Source organism: Coenobita brevimanus, chromosome 69 (assembly GCF_032717465.1).
Source record: "Coenobita brevimanus isolate Jiangsu-jjx chromosome 69, ASM3271746v2, whole genome shotgun sequence".
In the NCBI taxonomy this organism is placed as follows: domain Eukaryota; kingdom Metazoa; phylum Arthropoda; class Malacostraca; order Decapoda; family Coenobitidae; genus Coenobita; species Coenobita brevimanus.
The window spans coordinates 28,985,564-29,004,414 of NC_137022.1; the positions used below are offsets into that span (position 1 = coordinate 28,985,564).

General features: G+C 40.3%; 1 protein-coding gene across 7 annotated transcripts in view; it reads right to left on the reverse strand.

Annotated features, from left to right (window-relative positions):
• simj (transcriptional repressor p66-beta simjang) overlaps positions 1 to 12,752 on the reverse strand; it is a 68,515-nt gene extending 55,763 nt beyond the window's left edge. Inside the window, exons 1-2 of one of the 7 annotated variants that reach the window (XM_080277424.1) lie at positions 12,696 to 12,752; positions 7,598 to 7,798 (exon numbers count right to left, since the gene is read on the reverse strand). In XM_080277424.1, the coding sequence (XP_080133550.1) occupies positions 7,598 to 7,614 (17 nt within the window). In that variant the 5' untranslated portion in view covers positions 7,615 to 7,798; positions 12,696 to 12,752. Of the gene's footprint in view, positions 1 to 7,597; positions 7,799 to 10,978; positions 11,039 to 11,438; positions 11,569 to 12,672 lie in introns of those variants that run through there. The other 6 variants (XM_080277425.1, XM_080277426.1, XM_080277428.1 and 3 more) reach the window with 6 other exon arrangements.
• Positions 12,753 to 18,851: the final 6,099 nt, after the last annotated feature.

Sequence of the window (18,851 nt, forward strand, 5' to 3'; positions counted from 1 at the left end):
GATAAAATACAGTGGTTGATACAGTACTGAACTGTTCAGGGGAAATGTGCCAGAAAACCTAAATGAATAGAGATGTACCAGTGGAGATGAAAAAGACTAACCAATGACTGTACACACAGACTAAAATAATAGCAACTGAAGCTAGTCTAAAAAATATCAAAGACTAAGTTTGTTCAATTGTTAGCCTATATGCAGTAAATATGGAAGAACTAGGATTGAAAACATGACTGAAGAATGGAACAAGTGAATCATGAACACCACCATGTACAACACAATGGACAACAAGGGATTATGAAACTTAGTGAATCAATAACACAGGATAATTCACACAATGTGATATGTTGGTGGATGAAAAAGGATGTAACATGGAGGTCTGTGGCTAACTGGGTACTTTGCTGCAGTGATAGCAATGAGAAAAGGAAGCAAAAAGTCCAATGGCTGGTGCTATGAAAGGTCTGATAAGGAACAGGCATTAAAGTACCGACACACCAGGAGGACTGTTTGTGGGTGTAAAAGTGTAAGACATTAGTTTTGTGAACATCACAAGTGACAGTTACATAAATGGGAGTGATGCAGACTACTGAAGAATATATGAAAGTCATGGCAGGAACCATCTCGCTACATGAAAGCTGTGGTAGAAGACTGTACCTAAATGATATGGTGATACTGAAAGACTGAATTTGACAGGAAGGTGAAAAGTGTGCTTGTGACCTAGTCTGACGATAGTGTAGAAAGGATGATCTGACAGGTTAATATGTCATATACCAGTATGATACTGCACATTAACAAAGGAGGCAGCATGTTAGCAAATCTGTAAGGATGATTACATTGGCAAGGTGAAGGCAAAGAATTTTGAAGGCTTGTGTGGCGAGAAAATGGATGTAGGCTATGGCACACTGCACTGGGTGCTTATGATAATTTCTCCCGGTTTTGTTTCCTCAATTCATAAGATATGGGAGAACTGGAAAAATTTAGAGGGAATAAACAACAGTAGGGTGCCAGTATAAACGGAAAATCTACTATGTTAAAAGGAAAAAGTACTGTTGCAGCAATGTAGTGTGGCATATTGAAATGGATGAAGAGAAGCTCCACTGAGAAGCCATTGCCATGTGGACAGAATAACTAGCAACAGGAAGTGTTTCACAAGAGAGGTAATAGGTAATGTTGCAAGGGGAAGCTTTCCAAGTGCACAGCAGAAAAATTATGGACAATTTACAGTTTGAGTGCTGACAAAGGATGAATAGCACAATGCAATAGGGATGCAGTTTTGAAGATTTTAGTGTCACAGCCATCTTACTGTATGTAGTGTACTTCCTGGGAGGATGTAAAAATTCAGAGAAAATACACACAGTTACAGCTGTAGATGGAAGAGGAGGATGACACATAAGGATGCTGCCAGACTCTCATTATGATGCTGCTGGGAATATGAATAAAAGCCCTATGCTCATCTGACAATGAAGGGAACATGTGCAATGACGTAAGGAGGCATAACATGGTGAAGAGCAATCATGGCTACATGAAAGGCATTCAGTGCTGAGAGAATTACTGGCTGTTATGGAATTCAGGATTGAAAAGGGAAGCACCCAAGTTGGGAGGAAGGAGACAGACAAAGGAAGAATTAGCTGGCAAGTGAATTTCAGTGGAAGGAACAAGTGTAAGAGTTGAACCCAACATGTATGGGCAGTATTTCATAGATAAAGGGCAATCACAAACTAGTACAGTACTCCAACAAGTGTGACTGTTATGGAGTATAGCCTATTTACAACAGCTATGTATAACATGGATGGCATAAGAGCTGTACTGGTATAGGCAAGAAAAGGGGCACCTTAATATTATAAAGGCTACCATATATATATATATATATATATATATACAATATGTAGTATGCAGTATATGGTATATAAACCAGTAAATCCCCTATGTCCATAAAAAAAAGTATTGGCATTATAAAAATGTTCAAAAATACCATACCCTGCTTCATACACACAAAACAGTAAAACCTTGACATAAAGGACTTCAACAGACTAGAATTCGCTTCTGTCAGAATCAAGAAGCTACCAGACTAAATTCTAATATTGTATATATATCAGAGAAAGTCCGAGAAAGCCAGCAGCAGTCAGGACTGCCTGACCACTTCAGAAATGTTCACCACAATAACATCAATAAAAAATATGTTCATCAGTGTACAGTACAATATTATTATATATATTATACCATTTGATTATTGTTGTAAATGTATAATACAGTACAGTACTGCAATAGTAGTGAAAACAGTTTAAAAACTGTTGATGCAATCCAGACAAGTGTCTGATATATGGTAACGTAAAAAAATCTGGGTTGGCAGGGGAGAGTCTGGATGTTGCTTTTATCAGAATTTCACTTTTTCGGAAAGGCTTGGGCCCTAATGAGTCTGTTATAGTGAGGTTTTACTATACCTGTATACACACAGTACCTGTACTGTACCATATGAACCGTACCACACTAAGCATTTACTCGTATGAGGTGGGAGATCCAAAGCATTGTTCAACTGATATGACTGGAGATAGGGATCACATGAATAGTGCAAAATAAATGTTAGCTATGAATCCCACATTATGTACAGGTACCAGGTCTGTACCTACTACTGTACTGTAGACTGAAAAAAACTTAAAATGTTCCAAAGGTACCTTCCCATTTGGTGCAAAAAACTTCTGTTAAAAGATTACTGTAAATAAATGTATACCATATCACACACAGTAGCCTAGCTACAGTCTCTCTCTCTCTCTCTCTCTCCCCATGTTATAATATGGTACCACAGTGAGTATACAATGACAAGCAGGGGATTTCATATGCAACTACAGTACTACTAAATTTTACAGTATCAGTGAAGTAGTCTACTGGACAAAAATGACAGCTTAACATCAGCATTCAATGTCCCTTCCTTAGATGTGAACACTAGAGAAAATCAGAGCAAACGTACAGCAATGTAGTAAAGTAATACTCTGGCTGCTTAGCTAACTTCTGTTCCAACCTATAACCTCTTCAGTACTATTACTTTGTTTTACAGTATTTTGTCTTTTGCTATTAGGTGACCAATTGGTGATGGAGAAGGATGACGAAGTGGTGGCACTGATATCACTGAGTAGTTTTATTGTAGTTTAAAAAAACATCAAAGTCCCTCCCTATCAACAGAGATAAGAGGTTGGTGGACTGCAAGAGGAGGACAACTTCAGTCTGTTTTTTTTTTTTTTTTTTTTTTTTTTTTTTTAATGAGGGGGTGAAAAACTTCATCAATCCTTTTAGCCTAATAGGATGGCATAATTTTTAGCTGTTCCACCTTCAGATTATTTTATTCTTCTTAGGAAAGCCATCTGATGTTAAAGGAGTTAAGGTAACCAATAAAACATTAATATAAGAAAAAAGTTAGTTGCTGGTACTGTACTGGTACACTGGTACAGTACTATGCAGTGAAAAAGCAACAGTAAAGTATTATATTCTCACTATCTTCAACTTCACTACCTTCCTGAACTAGAGGAGTTCCCATACTCATGATACTGTACAGTATATGGTATCCTTCATTAAGTTTTTCACTAAAAGATGGTTCTCCAACTAAAATAATACTGAAAGGCTTACCATTACATACGTACAGTACAGGATCAGTTAACGTACAAACACTAGAATCTATCTACCTATCTATATCCAGATGCCATAATCCCGTAAGGGGTGGCTGTTTGACTTAGAGTTATTTGTTTTACGGGGAGGGACACTAACCCTCCACCAGCCCATCTGTTGACACGTAGGGAGCACGTATGGTTTGGTTATATGGTTACCACCCAGTGTTGTAAATGACTAGAATACTTGTACCAAATTGTCACACATAAAATGACAAAAATAATGCAGTATTACAGATGCACCAGGAATTCTAACAATGCTCTTCCATTACTTTCGAGGGAGCTCCACAATGGCTCTGGATATTCAGTTACTGATACTGGACCCAAGATACTGTACAGTACACACAGTGACTGGTAGTTACCCTTTGCTGCATCCATGTGTAAGTCATTAGCTATCTATAAATCTACTATACACTCCAGGTTATCAGTACTTCATATTGACCATTAGGCCTGCAGTTTCAAAAATGCAGTAAAAAAACATTAATACTGTAGGATACTGAGTAAATTGATGACTAAATCTGCAAGGGATGCTCACCTTGTAGGATGAGGCTTGCTTATTATGCTGAGCAGGGAAAAGACATTTAATAGAAGAAACAATGTTCTCCCTTCTGGGCTGAGAGAGAGAGAGAGAGAGAGAGAGAGAGAGAGAGAGAGAGAGAGAGAGAGACTATCATCAAATACAACATATAAACGAACACCTTACAAGTTCATGCAATGAAGTACAATACAGCATTGGCACTGCTACACTGCTACCCACATTATTCACCTGCCTGCCACAGAATAACTTGCTGTATACATACCATCACAAACAACAACAACAGACACCATACCCTCAAACAATCAATAACCACTCTCAGCAATCACTTTTCACGTCAGCCATCTAAACCCCACTGCGACAACTGACGTGTCATCCAATGCAAGAGACAGTTCCCAACAGGCCCAGACTTCGCACCCTTCACTTACAACCAGATGAAGCACATCATTAGCAACCATAAGCACTCACCTGCCTGTGCCCCAGACAACATAAGCAACATACATCGTAAAAAACTCGGGCCACAAGGCATACAAGTACTCGCCAACATATCAAGCTACAGCTACTCACACAACATACTGTAATACCAAACATCTGGAACCATGGTACTATCATCACTATCCCCAAACCCAACAAAGATCCCACATTACCTTCCTCACACTCCCCCATCACACTCCTCTGCATTCCCTCCAAAGTCATTGCATGACCAGTATTACAATCAGTAACACCTCACATCCCCCTAGCCCCATCACAACATGGTTTTAGGCTGCTACACTCCACAAACACTCTTCTTACAGACAGACATGGGGTAATAGTAATATTTAGTAATAGTAATACTTGCAGACTATTACAAGGTTTTCAGAGTAACAGTAATAGATTAAAAATCATGGTTGTAACAGTAATAGAATGCAAAGATGTAGATAACAGTATATTACTTTCCTATTACAGACACTTATTTACTAAGTCTTCAAGTGTCAACAGAATAAATTATATATGCAATGTCAACCTATTGATAACTGTCAATCAAAACAGACTTCTCACCTTAGTTACCTGTTGGTCAGTTACTTAGGATGATATTTTTCCACAAATATGTAGTGTGGCATTTTTCCTTCAATCATGTTAAATAATGCAGCATTATACATAAAAAAAAAAAAAAAAATTGAACTAAGCAGAAGTTTAATTTGTTACATATGAATTTGTGTTTCCAAGAACTTATGTTACACGTGGCAACTTATTCTTTCAATATAATGTAATACAGTACCTCACTGGCCAATGGCTATAATACAGTCCTTGAAATTGTAGTGATCTACTTGAAACAAATATCAGTACTGGTTACCCTTTGTCATTTATAATAACGTTCTCACCTTATACCACAGTTCTCTTTTGGCTGCTCTCCATGATGCAGGTACACCACAGGAGACCATGCAGAATGGAAAGTGGCCTACTAGCCATCAAATGATCAAGATATACTTGTGCATTATGTGGGACAGCCTCCCAACAATAATGAATATGATAGCCGTTTTATATTGAAATAACTACTGTTATTGCAAATAATATATTAATAGTAATAGTAATAGATGATCAAGTATTAATAATGGTAATATAATAGATAACCACTAAAGTAATAGTAATATGAAAGAATAATTGAAAATAATGGTAACAGTAATAGTAACAGAAACCCAGTAATAGACCCCATGTCTGCTTGCAGACCTTACACAAAGAGTTTTTGATGGCATCAATTCAAACAGACCACCACACAGAACACTCCTAGTCATACTAGACATCAGCAAAGCTCATGATGCAATCCCCTGCCACAACCTCACAAACAAAATATTCAACACAATCATGCACAACAACACAAAAAGATGACTGGCAAACTATTTAGCAGGCAGAAGTGTACATGTAACAATTGCCAGTCGGTCACTGAACATCATAAACTTCACAAATGGCATCCCCCAAGGATCTGTTTTGTCCCCTACACTCTTTAACCTATACATGCACGACATAACCATAGCCCATGCACCAAAAATACACGTAGCTTCCTATGCAGATGACACAACACTTAGCTATATGTACACACCAAAATGCAAACACAGCCGCACACATCCTCCAACCTTACCTCAAAACACTACACGAACGGTCCGCTACACTCATAATAGCCCTAGCCAAGTCTACAGTGACCCTTCTCACAAAGTGGACAGCAGAACATTGTCACATTTCACACCTCACCATAAACAATACTCCCCTACCACACAGGCCTACACACACAAAATCCTTGGTGTAACATACATCACTGTCATTTAATCAACACAACACAAACATTAAAAACTGATTATGGTAACACCAAGACTCAACGCCTTACGGTCACTTGCCCATACATTTGGACACAACAAGGAAACCACCGCCACAGTATTTAAACAATATCTGGGTACAAATTCAGTGATGAACTTTGCGAGCCCTGCCTGGATTTCTAACTTCACTAAAACACATTACAACACCCTACAGAACAAGATCCTAAAAATAATCATAGGTTGCACAGCTACTACACCTAGAGACCACCTCCACCATGACCACCAAAGTCCTCAAAGTCAAGTACAGTATCATCTTGACATGAGTGGCACAGAAATTCTTGCCACAGCCTCCACAAACTCACACCATCCACTACACTACATGGCAGCACATCCACACACACCATGGAACATCAAAACAACACCCAGCACACGATATCATGCACAAATACTGTCATCTTTCCCCCCCTTCGGCCGCCTAAAACCAGCTTCCAAAGCATATCCATGCTCAAATCACTCGCCGCTCCATTCAATCACTCAAAGACGACACACAGCTGCATGTACCGCCTCCTGATATCCATCCTTCTGAATCCTACCTCCCTCATGAGGACAGGGTCCACCTGGCCAGGCTGAGATGTGGGCATCATCCAGCCCTCTTGAGTTATCAGAAGAGGCTGGATAATTCCATCACTGATGCTTGTCCAGGATGCAGCACAGCACCCCATACTTTTAAGCACATTATGGAAGACTGCATTGCACATAATCGCATGCACCAACAACATAACATATATTCCTTGAGAGCTCTGTGGGAAAGCCTGGCCTCGACCACTGCCGTCCTTGGGGACTCGGGGCTGTTCAGCCAGACTGCCTAGGGAACAACTACTACAACAACTATTTAATCATAATCATTCATTTTACATGTGATGATAAATGCGCTCGCATGCACGCGCACACACACACACACACACAAACACACACACAAAAGGTACACCCATCTCATTTTCTTATACACTATCAAAACATATCAATAACTATGGTACTAAACCACAAAATAACACCAAATGAACAAGATATGCTACCATACAGTCTTGTTCATAAATACATGCACAAACATATAACTTGCTTACCTAACACTGAGATCCATGGTTGCGATGATTACTTGACACTTGCACTACACTATGAATGTTCTCATTCCTATGTAAGGAAAGACCACTTCTATATTATGTCAGTCATTTTCTTCACATTTAATCAGCTACACACATTTTCTCACTAATCACTATGCTTCATTTTCCAAACAGTGATGATGCACTTGTCCTTGGGTCCTTCAGCTGCAGATAAATAAATACATTAATGCAATCAAATTTTGAGAAGTGGAAGGTGCAGTAGACTGATTCACGTTAGCAGCAACATAGACTATTCTGTACTGTACCCAAGTTTCATTCGTTGATAGTTACAACCGAGTTACAAAAACCAGTAATTATCTTTCGGCTCTTGCTTTACTGCTAATGGGTTATGACAGCTACGGTATATTTCAACATTCTGGGGATTCTAAGGCTTGTTAAATATTGTATGCAGTCAACTTGTAGTCCTAACATTACCAGAGCCTAACCGTGTAACAATGGTTAATTCCACCCTCATCATTATTTTACTACAGAGAACTGATCACTCCCTCCAAGAAAAACCAGTTGCAAATATTAAGGTACTTTTAACAGCACATGGTACAGTAGCATACTGTATAGCAACTCTGGCAGCTACAATCAGTATTCTGCTTGCAGGATCTTGACACTTATATGATGGCAAAAATTAATGGTTCTCATATTTAGGTTTAGAGTGCCAGGTCAGGCTATAAGCATATACACATAAATGAACATATTTACAGATGCAAACCATTAGTATAAGCATGGACTCTACCGTCACTTACACAATGAATCCTGCACTGGTAGCTACAGTATAAAGCAGACAAAATTGGGTAAAGTCCATGACATTAGGATGACCCATAGCATCTCAGTTTGGTCAGCCAAGGCAATACTGGGGGAAAACAAGTAAAATCCAGATCACAAAGGCAACACTTTGGGAAAACAAGTAAAATCCTGATCACAAGGCAAACCTACAGGGAATCACATACGGTACCATACTGTAGCTACATTTATTCATGGCTATGTACCTAAGATATAATGGGAAGAACTCAAGACAGCACTCAAAGGAAGTTGTGTCATCAAAGGGATTACCCTGGTGTCAGAACTATACTGTGTGTGTAAAATATACACAAACTGGTAATGGTAATTACTACCGTACTATTTTAAATAAAGAGGATAATGGATGTTACAAAATCAACGTAATGTTACTTGTAGGTCTACTGTCTGCACAGTACCAACCTAATGTGGGCTATACCAATAATCTTTAAAAGATCACCAACCACATGTATACTGATACTTTTTAAAAGATCTGATAAGTCTTTACAACATATGAAAAGCTTGACTGAAGAAGGAAGCTCTTGCTGAAGGGTTGTTCGGTATGATTATTAGGGGTATAAGATATGGTAAAATGAAAATCTCAAGTAACAAAACAGGGCACAGTACTGTTTATAGCCATAGGGTACCGTACTTCACTGATGAGGGAAACATGATTTACCGTGCTACATGAATACTCCTTTCATTGTATAAACTGGTTTGACTACTGTACATTCAATGAAATAATGTACTTTGCCAGTAAAAAATGGATTTACTAAAAAAAAATAAAAATAAAATGCAGGTATTGTTTCGGGAGCTACCGTAACTGTCAGGGCTGCTGAAATATAAACAAGACAAAATCTTGGGTAAGTACTGACAAACAAGGGTAAGAGGTAATGCATACATTATCAATAAACGATTTCCCCAAAAAAAGTAACTAGTGAAGTGAACGTCACAGGAACTTGTGAAGCTGAAGTGGCATCTCAAATAATTCAGGCTAATACTTTTTTTTATTTCTCAGAAATTAAGTTTATGTACTGTAATTACTAGATTCTTACTCTGAAAATCTCAAGGGTGTACTCTCGCTTAACGGCTGAGAAAAACGTTTTACGTGCTCTCTACAAACACAACTTTACCCATTTGCACTCTCCCAGTCTCCCTTCATTTAGTACCGATAACCAGAATGCAAGCGGTATACGGTAAAGTATCTTGCTTCTATTCCGGTAATATAGCTAAAACCAGCAACATACAGTTCTGCTGTACGACATACGTTACATTGTACCGCATGTATACTCTGACAACACATACGCAAATTTCTTCATAAATCTTCATAGCCTAATGCAGTACTGCCTGGGCCATATTTGTTATAAATGATGACATATGGTACACATACCTGTACCCAGATTAATGTTATATCATTTTACTGTACACATCATAGTTACTAAGTTACCTACGCAACAGCTCTCACCCATAAAACTGAGCAAAAGCTGCTAAGAATGTTTTTAAAAATGACTGGTAAGTAAAACCATCATCACACACATACTGGCTATAACAGAAAATATTGAAAATAATTTCGTGATCAGCAACAAGTGGCTCCACAGAAAGAACAGGGACTAGCTAAATAGTAAAAGCTAAGAATGCAATAACCTCCCCTCTCCCCCCAAAAAAAAATACTGTACTGTACTTTCAAATTACCGGATGGAATTTGTTACCTTCGTTTTGTAAGACATTAGACTAACATCCATACTGTAAATGCCATATAACTTTGCATAAGCATGACAAGTAGCCTACATATTGAAATAAAATGGACTAAACCTACTGAATCAAGAAAAAATAAAAACAAACAGCAAACCTACAAGGGAAATAATGAACATATACCACAGAGTAGTACGGTAACTAAAGATTACCTCGATCTAACATTCAATAATTCGCAATCTACCATAACAAATCTGAAAGCAAAGCCAAAATGTACAACTTAAGCTCACACTGTAACTGCAAACATTTAAGTAACCTGCGAGAGACTCCAAAGAAATTTAGCTGAGAATCAATATTAAACTGAATTTGTTACTTACGATAAAGTATTAAGTTGCCATACTAAAACAAAAGTCAGAAATGAATTATCAGGAAATTAAGTTCTAAAAATCAATGTAATTGTGTATTAAAGAAAAAAATAAGTGGCTAAAATCATACTCCAACTGTTGGAACTGCACCAACCAATCAAAAGTAAAACCGTGGCACTGCAACTCAAGGCCTCACGGAGAAAGACATACGGTAGTAACCTCACTCTCCACTAAATATTGTAAATTCGTATATACTGAAAAAAAAATCTTCAAACTATGGTAAAATCATAATATTCTATTGTGAAATCATGTAGACTGCATCAACGAATAAAACGTAAAAAACTGGCACTCCAACTCAAGGCCTCTCAAGAAAACACATATATGGCACAGTATGAGCTTATTTAATCGTAGATTTGGAAATAATAGTGAAGGAACTCTTAAAAATATGGCAAAATAATAGCATTCCAACGTTAAATCAAGTTAAACTGCACCAACCAACCAAAAGTAAAAACTGTGGCACTGCAACTCAAGGCCTCTAGGTAGGTAGATAAGCACAAAGCTCCACACTCGTTCTTAAGCTCCCCATCCAGCTCAACTATGGAAAAGCTGTTGTTGCTAGCGAAATCCCAGGGTAGTACCATGACCTCTGCTCACTACGGATCCCTCGTTCACACAACGCAAACTTTCTCCACGCTCAGAGCGAAAAAAAAAAAAAAAAAATCCAAAGCTGTACACGGCAACACTGCTCCAGATTTCTTTTTCACGGCTTACTTTTCTCGTTTCATAGTGCAACCCTCTTCACTCTTATCCACTAAACACAATTTAAATCGATACTGCAGTACGATTTCTACACAACTGTGATTTTCTTTATGTTGAGCTTGAGTTAAAGCAAGTCGAAGTCAGAACAAGAGAAAAATGCACAATACACAACACAGGCACTATCTCCTCCATGTGATCACCTCAGTCAGCTGATCGACGCACGTGGGCACCAAACACGATGTAAATACGACTGGGGGAAGCTTTCAGGGCATCACAAGGCATAAGTTGGTGACAAAGCGGGTGTGTAAAAAGGCCGAGCGTCTTCCCCGGCATGAAGCTTCACCCGCGCGAGGTTGACTGACCAGAGCATCTCCCCCTCACCCCCTACCACTCGCAGACACCTATTACCTATTCTAAGCTAATATCTTTTTCCTCCCCCTTATAACTCCTCTAAACCCGCTTTTTCTCTTACAAATCCATCAATATGTCCTCAAATATGCATTATATGGTTAGTCTGTGTACATGCAACTATTTATTATTACGTAATAACTAGAGAGGAAGCGGAAATATAGTGACCTCCCCGTGAGCAACACTCAGTCCCTCTCCCCCTCCCCCCCCCCCGCCCCTCCTGCAAGCGTCACCCAAAATCACTTTTCAAGACAAACTCGGTCTCCTCTCTCACCGCTTCCCCCGTTTTTCCCCTTATTTCCGGCCCTGTTCCACTCCCTAACTCTCCCCACGCCCCATTCCCGGCACCCAACGTTTGTCTTCAGTCGTATTTAATCAACATTTCCTCTCAAGATTCTGGCCCTAAGCATGTACACACAACAAACTCATTAACAGTATCATGACAGACTTCGTAATGGCGGAAAGGCTCCCAGCGTTATCATATTTGTAACTTATTCACTTATCTTCGCCGGTCTGGCTGTAAACACACTTCAAATAATCGTAACTATAATTTCCATGCCTTATTTACTTGTTTATTTACGTGAAAAAAGTTAGTATTATGCACTTCCGCACAGCCAAAAAATGTATGGAACATCCATCAGCTGGCTTCCCATCAGGCACTGCGTCCTTTGTCGGCCGGTAAACTCTTTCTCTGCTGCACCTCACTTTCCGCCGTTTATCTCACCCTCCGTTATCTTTCCTCCTCTAATTCTTGCACTACGTAAATATTCAACTCACAAGCTTTGCTATGACACCCCACATGATGGGGTTCAGTGACGATGGTGACACAGTGTGGGGGTCAATCGTTCAAGGACTGAATTTGTGCCAACAACCATATCGATTCTATTTCACAACAAACAGAAACGTAAACTGTTCCTTGGTAGGGTCAGGCGCGATATTTCCACTTCGCATGCTACACTCGACTCTCCAACCCCCACCACAACCTCCACTACACCTTCCACTGCACAAAATCCAACGGAGTAACACCTCACGCCAGCCAAGCAGCGTACATGTGGCAAAAATTAGGAGATAATCCGGAGCGCGCCCACGACCAACATGGCGCCTTGTCTCCGGTTAATGGCTACGGGGCCGCCCCGCTGGACGCACGGACTCCCGCGCACACCCGCCCCCACCATTCACACCCATTACTTTCCCATTACTTACGATACACTTTTTGTATTTCTCATATTTGTCTTTGCCTTGCTCTCGTAACACTTGCTTTGGCACGTCAATCTTGAGTTTGTTTATTGTTATTTATCACTCCTTCCCTCCTAACTCATTTATTAATAGGTGTCATATGTCTACCTATTCAATTAGCAATGTTTCAGGCTAAATTCTAATTATGAATGAAAGGTCAGTACCCTCTAGTTCCCCTGGTATAGCCCCAACTTGGTCCCAGTGAGGAGGCCAACCATCGCTTAACGGAATAAACGCCACATTCCCGACAACGTTAATATTTCTGCGACAGTATGCACAAATTAACAATTAACTTCGCTTACTTATCAAATAAACATTGTATATCATCCCCAAATATGAAAAATCCCGATCTGACCAATATTTGAGCATCAATACCATTTTTAGTTAACATGATCACTGATTCCAACTCCATTCGCCCAAACTTCAGATATAAGAACTAGGCAAAGCAACAAGAGAGGTATCGAATATGGCGGAAAATGCAAGTGTTGAGAAATCCCGTGAGGAGAGCGAGAGAGAGCGCGAGAGGTAGGTAGGTAGGGAAGGGAGGGGAGCGGCGGCGGCGGCAGCGGCGGGCGGGTGTACATGTGTGTGTGTGTTGCGGTGTGAGTGTCGGTGTGTGAGGGGGTCGCGGCGTGAAGCATCTGCAGCGTGCCGCCTACACCACCGCTCACGACCCCCATATACACCATACCATTAACACCACTACCTATGCACCATTAACTACACCACTTCTACACCCAATTCTGATTTTGATGAATGCCCGAAGCGACGGAATGGGACCCGAAAAAGTAGAATGGTATTAACTCAAGCACGGGGCGTGTTGTCAACAGTTTTGCCCGCTAGTACAGCCCGTCACCGCCACCACCACCATCACCCCTCCCCCCTTCTTCTCCCGCTAACCCAACCCTCCCTACTCCTCCCTCCTCCTTCCTTCTCATTACCTCCCTCCCTCCATCCCTCCCTCCTGCTAGTCCTTCTCCTCTCCCCCCCAAGCCACGAGTTAGTACAAGAGGCCTCGGGGGTCAGTCATTCTCGCCACACCACCTGAGTCAAAACAGTTTCCGTAATATGAACCGATTTCAGACCCACTAATATTCAAAGCCACGGCCCCTAATATTCGCCCAGCATCACAGAACGGATTTACATTACCGATATTAATATTACGTAATAGGAGAATAACATAATAAAGAGGTGAACGCAAAAAGGCCTCAAGGAAGGGCGTATCGATTAGCATTCCAAGCCGTCTCTACAAATCCATACCATCCACTACACCTACGACTATATAAAAACAACTACCCCGCTGTTACCAAGCGTTACATAATGCTGTATTATAACCTAACGCATGAAAGTTGTACAGATTGGATGCACTTAGGTTGGACTATGATAATGTACGACACGAAAAGTTGTACAAATTAGATACACCTATTAGTACTGTGCTAATGTACTCTCTCCAATTTGTACAAATTACATGCGCAACGAAACATCTAACATATAGCCTGTCACCACGAGCAGCTTCTCTAAATACCAAGTACAACTCAAACAGGATATACACTTACAACACAAGGAAAATTTTTCATAGCACGTCAATAATGACTCTTAGGAATAAATTACACAAATCAACACGATCGGAGAGAAACAGATGCTCAAATGCACGCCCAGGGTAGCCATGAGATGTGGGGGAAATTCGAATAATGAGCGATGAAACGGTAAATATAAATGGCAAACGCTACGGCGGAAACTGGAATGAACCGGATTGAACCATGAAGGCTGGGAATAATTCAGGGCGTGATGACTGCGAGGCAAGAGTTAGAGTTTGATGCGTGTGCTGGGGTTTGGGGTTATCTGGCTGCATACGGACGATTTTTGTGTCTACCTCCCTCTCCTCCTACCTCACTTCGATGACGTCACGATCTTGCTGCCTTCAAACGATTTTACTTGTCTTTGTAATCTTAATGACTCTTTTTATCTTAATCTCGCTTCCCTGAGACGATTTCTTTCAGCTTAGAATGACACTTTGGGCTGGAGGAAATCTCTGGAGGGATTAGCAACAGCCTCTATTTACACTTTCACTACGGTTACTAATTTCTTTTTGTTAATATTACTATCTGAATACGACTTAATTCAGCCAAGGAGTGACCATTCCAACTGGAGGGGTTGATATGGCTGTCATTAACCTTTTCACTCCCAGGTGGCTTTCCTTAAAATCGTCCCAGGTGGCTTTCCTTACATAAAATCGTCCCAGGTGGCTTTCCTTAAATAAAATCGTCCCAGGTGGCTTTCCTTAAACAAACTCGTCCCAGGTGGCTTTCCTTAAATAAAATCGTCCCAGGTGGCTTTCCTTAAATAAAATCGTCCCAGGTCGCTTTCCTGACATAAAATCGTCTCAGGTGGCTTTCCTTACATAATATCGTCCCAGGTGGCTTTCCTCTAATATAATAGTCCCAGGTGGCTTTCCTTAAACTCGTCCCAGGTGGCTTTCCTTAAACAAACTCGTCCCAGGTGGCTTTCTTCAAATAAAATCGTCCCAGGTGGCTTTCCTGAATTAAAATCGTCCCAGGTGGCTTTCCTGAATTAAAATCGTCCCAGGTGGCTTTCCTGAATTAAAATCGTCCCAGGTGGCTTTCCTTCAACAATATCGTCTAGGGTGGTGGTGAATGGGTTAAGGTGATAAGTGGTGATGAGCAGTGATGAATGGAAGTGATCCCGAGGAAAATGATGAATTGTGATGAGTAGTAATGAGCTGAATGGTGAGGAGATCGAGTAAAGGTGATGACAGTGATGATAAGGTGATGAGTTGAAGCGATCGAGAAAAAGTGATGACAGTGATGATAAGGTGAAGAGTAGTGATGAAATTAGGCGATTGGTGAGGATCGAAACGTGATGACAATGATGATACGGTGGTGAGTATAAGTGATGAGTAGTGCTGAACGGTTAAGTGAGGGAGAAAAAGTAATAATGATGAGTGAAATGTTCTTACTTGTGATGACTGGGAGCTAGTTTAGTGATCGTGTGGTGAATGGGGGTGAATAGTGATGATGTGATCGTGAACAGAATGATGATGGAATGATCCATAGAATGCTGATGACTGTGTGATGAAGGTGAAGGGGGGGGGATCTTGAGGTGTGTGGTGATGAAGTGGTGAGGTGCTTAGTAGTAATGATGACATGAGGATATGGTGAAAGGATATCGAGAGGTATGATGACGGGAGTATAAAGGTGATGACGTTGTGGTGACTCGAGAATGGTGAATGTAGTGGTGAGTGATGATATGGTGAACAAATGGTACGGTGAACTGGCAGGAGCAGTGGTGAACAAGGGGTGAACGGTGACGAGGTAGAGGCGAACGTAATTAAAACAGATACGATATGTAAGATGGCGGTGAGAGAGTGAAATGGAGGGTAGCGGAGGAGAAGGGAGGGAGGGAGGGAGAGGAGGAAGGAGGGGAGGGAGGAGGGAGGGAGGAAGGAGGAGGGAGGGAGGGAGGGCGTGGTAGTGGGACTTGGAAGAAAACGAGTGTATGTCGGATGTTAAATAAATATAATACCTAATGCATAGAAAACGGGAGTCCATATTGTAATGATAATAAATGTGGAGAGAATGAGGAAAAATGAATACTGAGAGAATGACAGGCAGAGTACGTTAATGTTAACTTAATAAAAAATGTTTAAGAATGAGGAAGAAATCAGAAGAATGAAAGATCAGGGTTAGTAATGAACGAAAAAATATATATATCAGGGTTTGAATATATGTAGGAGGACTGTGTGAATTTGAAAAAACCTGAATAGAAATTTGTAGGAAGAACAATGAAACACACACACACACACACACACACACACACACACACACACACACACACACAAAGTAAAAATGAAAATAAAGAGTGAAAAAGAAACTGAAGCAAGTAGAATGAGCAAGTAAGAGAATGATCGTGAAAACAACAGTAGAATGACACAAAGTGGACGAAAGAAGAAGGAAAGTGGAATAATTAACGTACAAGAATGAGACGCGTAAAGAATGACATGAAAGAACGATAAGGAGCGTAGATAGAAGCGTGAGAGTGATGAGAATAAAGAAAGATGTGGAAATACGTAGAATGAGAGATAAAGCTGACAGGATATGAGATAAAGGGGAAAAAGAACGTGTTGGGGTGCCTCGGTTAGGAAGGATGATGATGATGATGATGATGATGATGACGATGATGATGACAACAATGATGACGATGATGATTATACAGTATGGATGATGGTGGTGATGATGACGATATAGATAGATAGATAGACATATTTAGACAGACTGACAGCGATTGAGATGAACAAAGATGGCGATGATGCACAGAAGGTGATGAAGATGTATGCTCTCGCGTGGTGATAGTGATGATAACAGCAGTGCCGTGAGATAAGGTTTAGTAATGATAAGAGGATATTGATGTAACAGACAACACTCGTGTTTTCATTTCTTATGCGTGTGATGTTACCCCCATACGGTTGTGATGACGTAGTGATGAAGAGAGTAAAATGTGATGAAGAGGTCGTACACTGAGACTTCTAGTGATGCGGTGGTGGTGGTGGTGATGATGATGTGATGAGTCGGCATTACTGGGAAGTTAGTTCTGTGTGCTTGTGATGTTGCTCGCACCCAGCTGTGATGCGGTGGTGATGACGAGGACAAAATGTGATAGTTAGAGAGAGAGAGAGAGGGAGAGAGAGAGATTAAGAATAAATCGCACAGGGAGAGGCGCTACGGGGCCTCCCATGCTACCTAAATTACGGTGTGACTCAGGAGTGTACTTGTGATGACGTAACGTGGTGATGCTGAGAGGGAAATGTGATGATGGGTTTGTGATGTACCCGGGTTCGTGTTAGTGTGATGCAAATGTATAACGTTTATTGCATGATGATGATGATGATGATGATGATGAATAACGTTGCCTGATGAACAAAAATGTGATAGTAACAGCGAGATGATGATGATGATGGCGATGATGACGACGACAACGACAACGACGATGACGACGACGACGATGATGACGATGATGTTGAATAACTGCCTGATGAGCAATAATATGACAGAAACAGCGTGATGATTATGATGATGATGATGATGATGATGTTTCATATACTTTTACAAATTCACTTCATTTCTATTCCTAGTCATAACAGTATTCAAATCCATAAACTTGTGCACAACTAAAAATGTAAAAAAAAAAAAAGAATTCTCATTTTTTCTTACGTAATACATACATAACACCAGTTCAAGCTCCATCAATATGGCTTCTCCCCATCGCATACCACTTTTTTTTTTTTTAATGCAAGGAAGAAGGAACCAAAGGCCTTACAATATTCGGTTTTATTAATGGTCTTAACATCTGAAACTCTCTCCCTTATCACCCAAAAATTATCACACATTTGGATATCTATTTAATTGGGAAAAGACCTACAGTATATATTTTCTAGCCTCTGTGTATGTGTAATTGTTTAGATTTTGCCTAATGTACGTATTTTGCTTAATGTAGCTATAACTGAAGTTCATTTTGGTGGGAAAAACTACATATTTCTTACCACACTCGTAGGTTAAATGAGTCTACTGATGGATGGAAATATTCTTTAGTTTTTTTTATGAAAGGAAGAAGGAATCAAAGGCCAGAACCTCGCAATTTGTTCCCTCCAAGCAAAAACAAAAACATGATAACCGAGAGCTGTGTCTGTGTATGTAATGATGTGAGCGTGTATGTGTAGGTATATTTCAACATTACCTATATCAGCACGTATATATGCATGTATACAAGTAATGCGTATGTTCTTGCACGAATATGGATAGTACACCAGTGACTTCTAAGTGACCGTTGTGACTCAGCAGACTAGGCTACGCTAAATAAGACTAGGGCCCGTATTCTTGTTGGTCAAGGAAGCTCCCTAACACCTTCTCCTAAGCGATTTATTTTCCTTGTTGCACCTTACGATCCCATTCCGT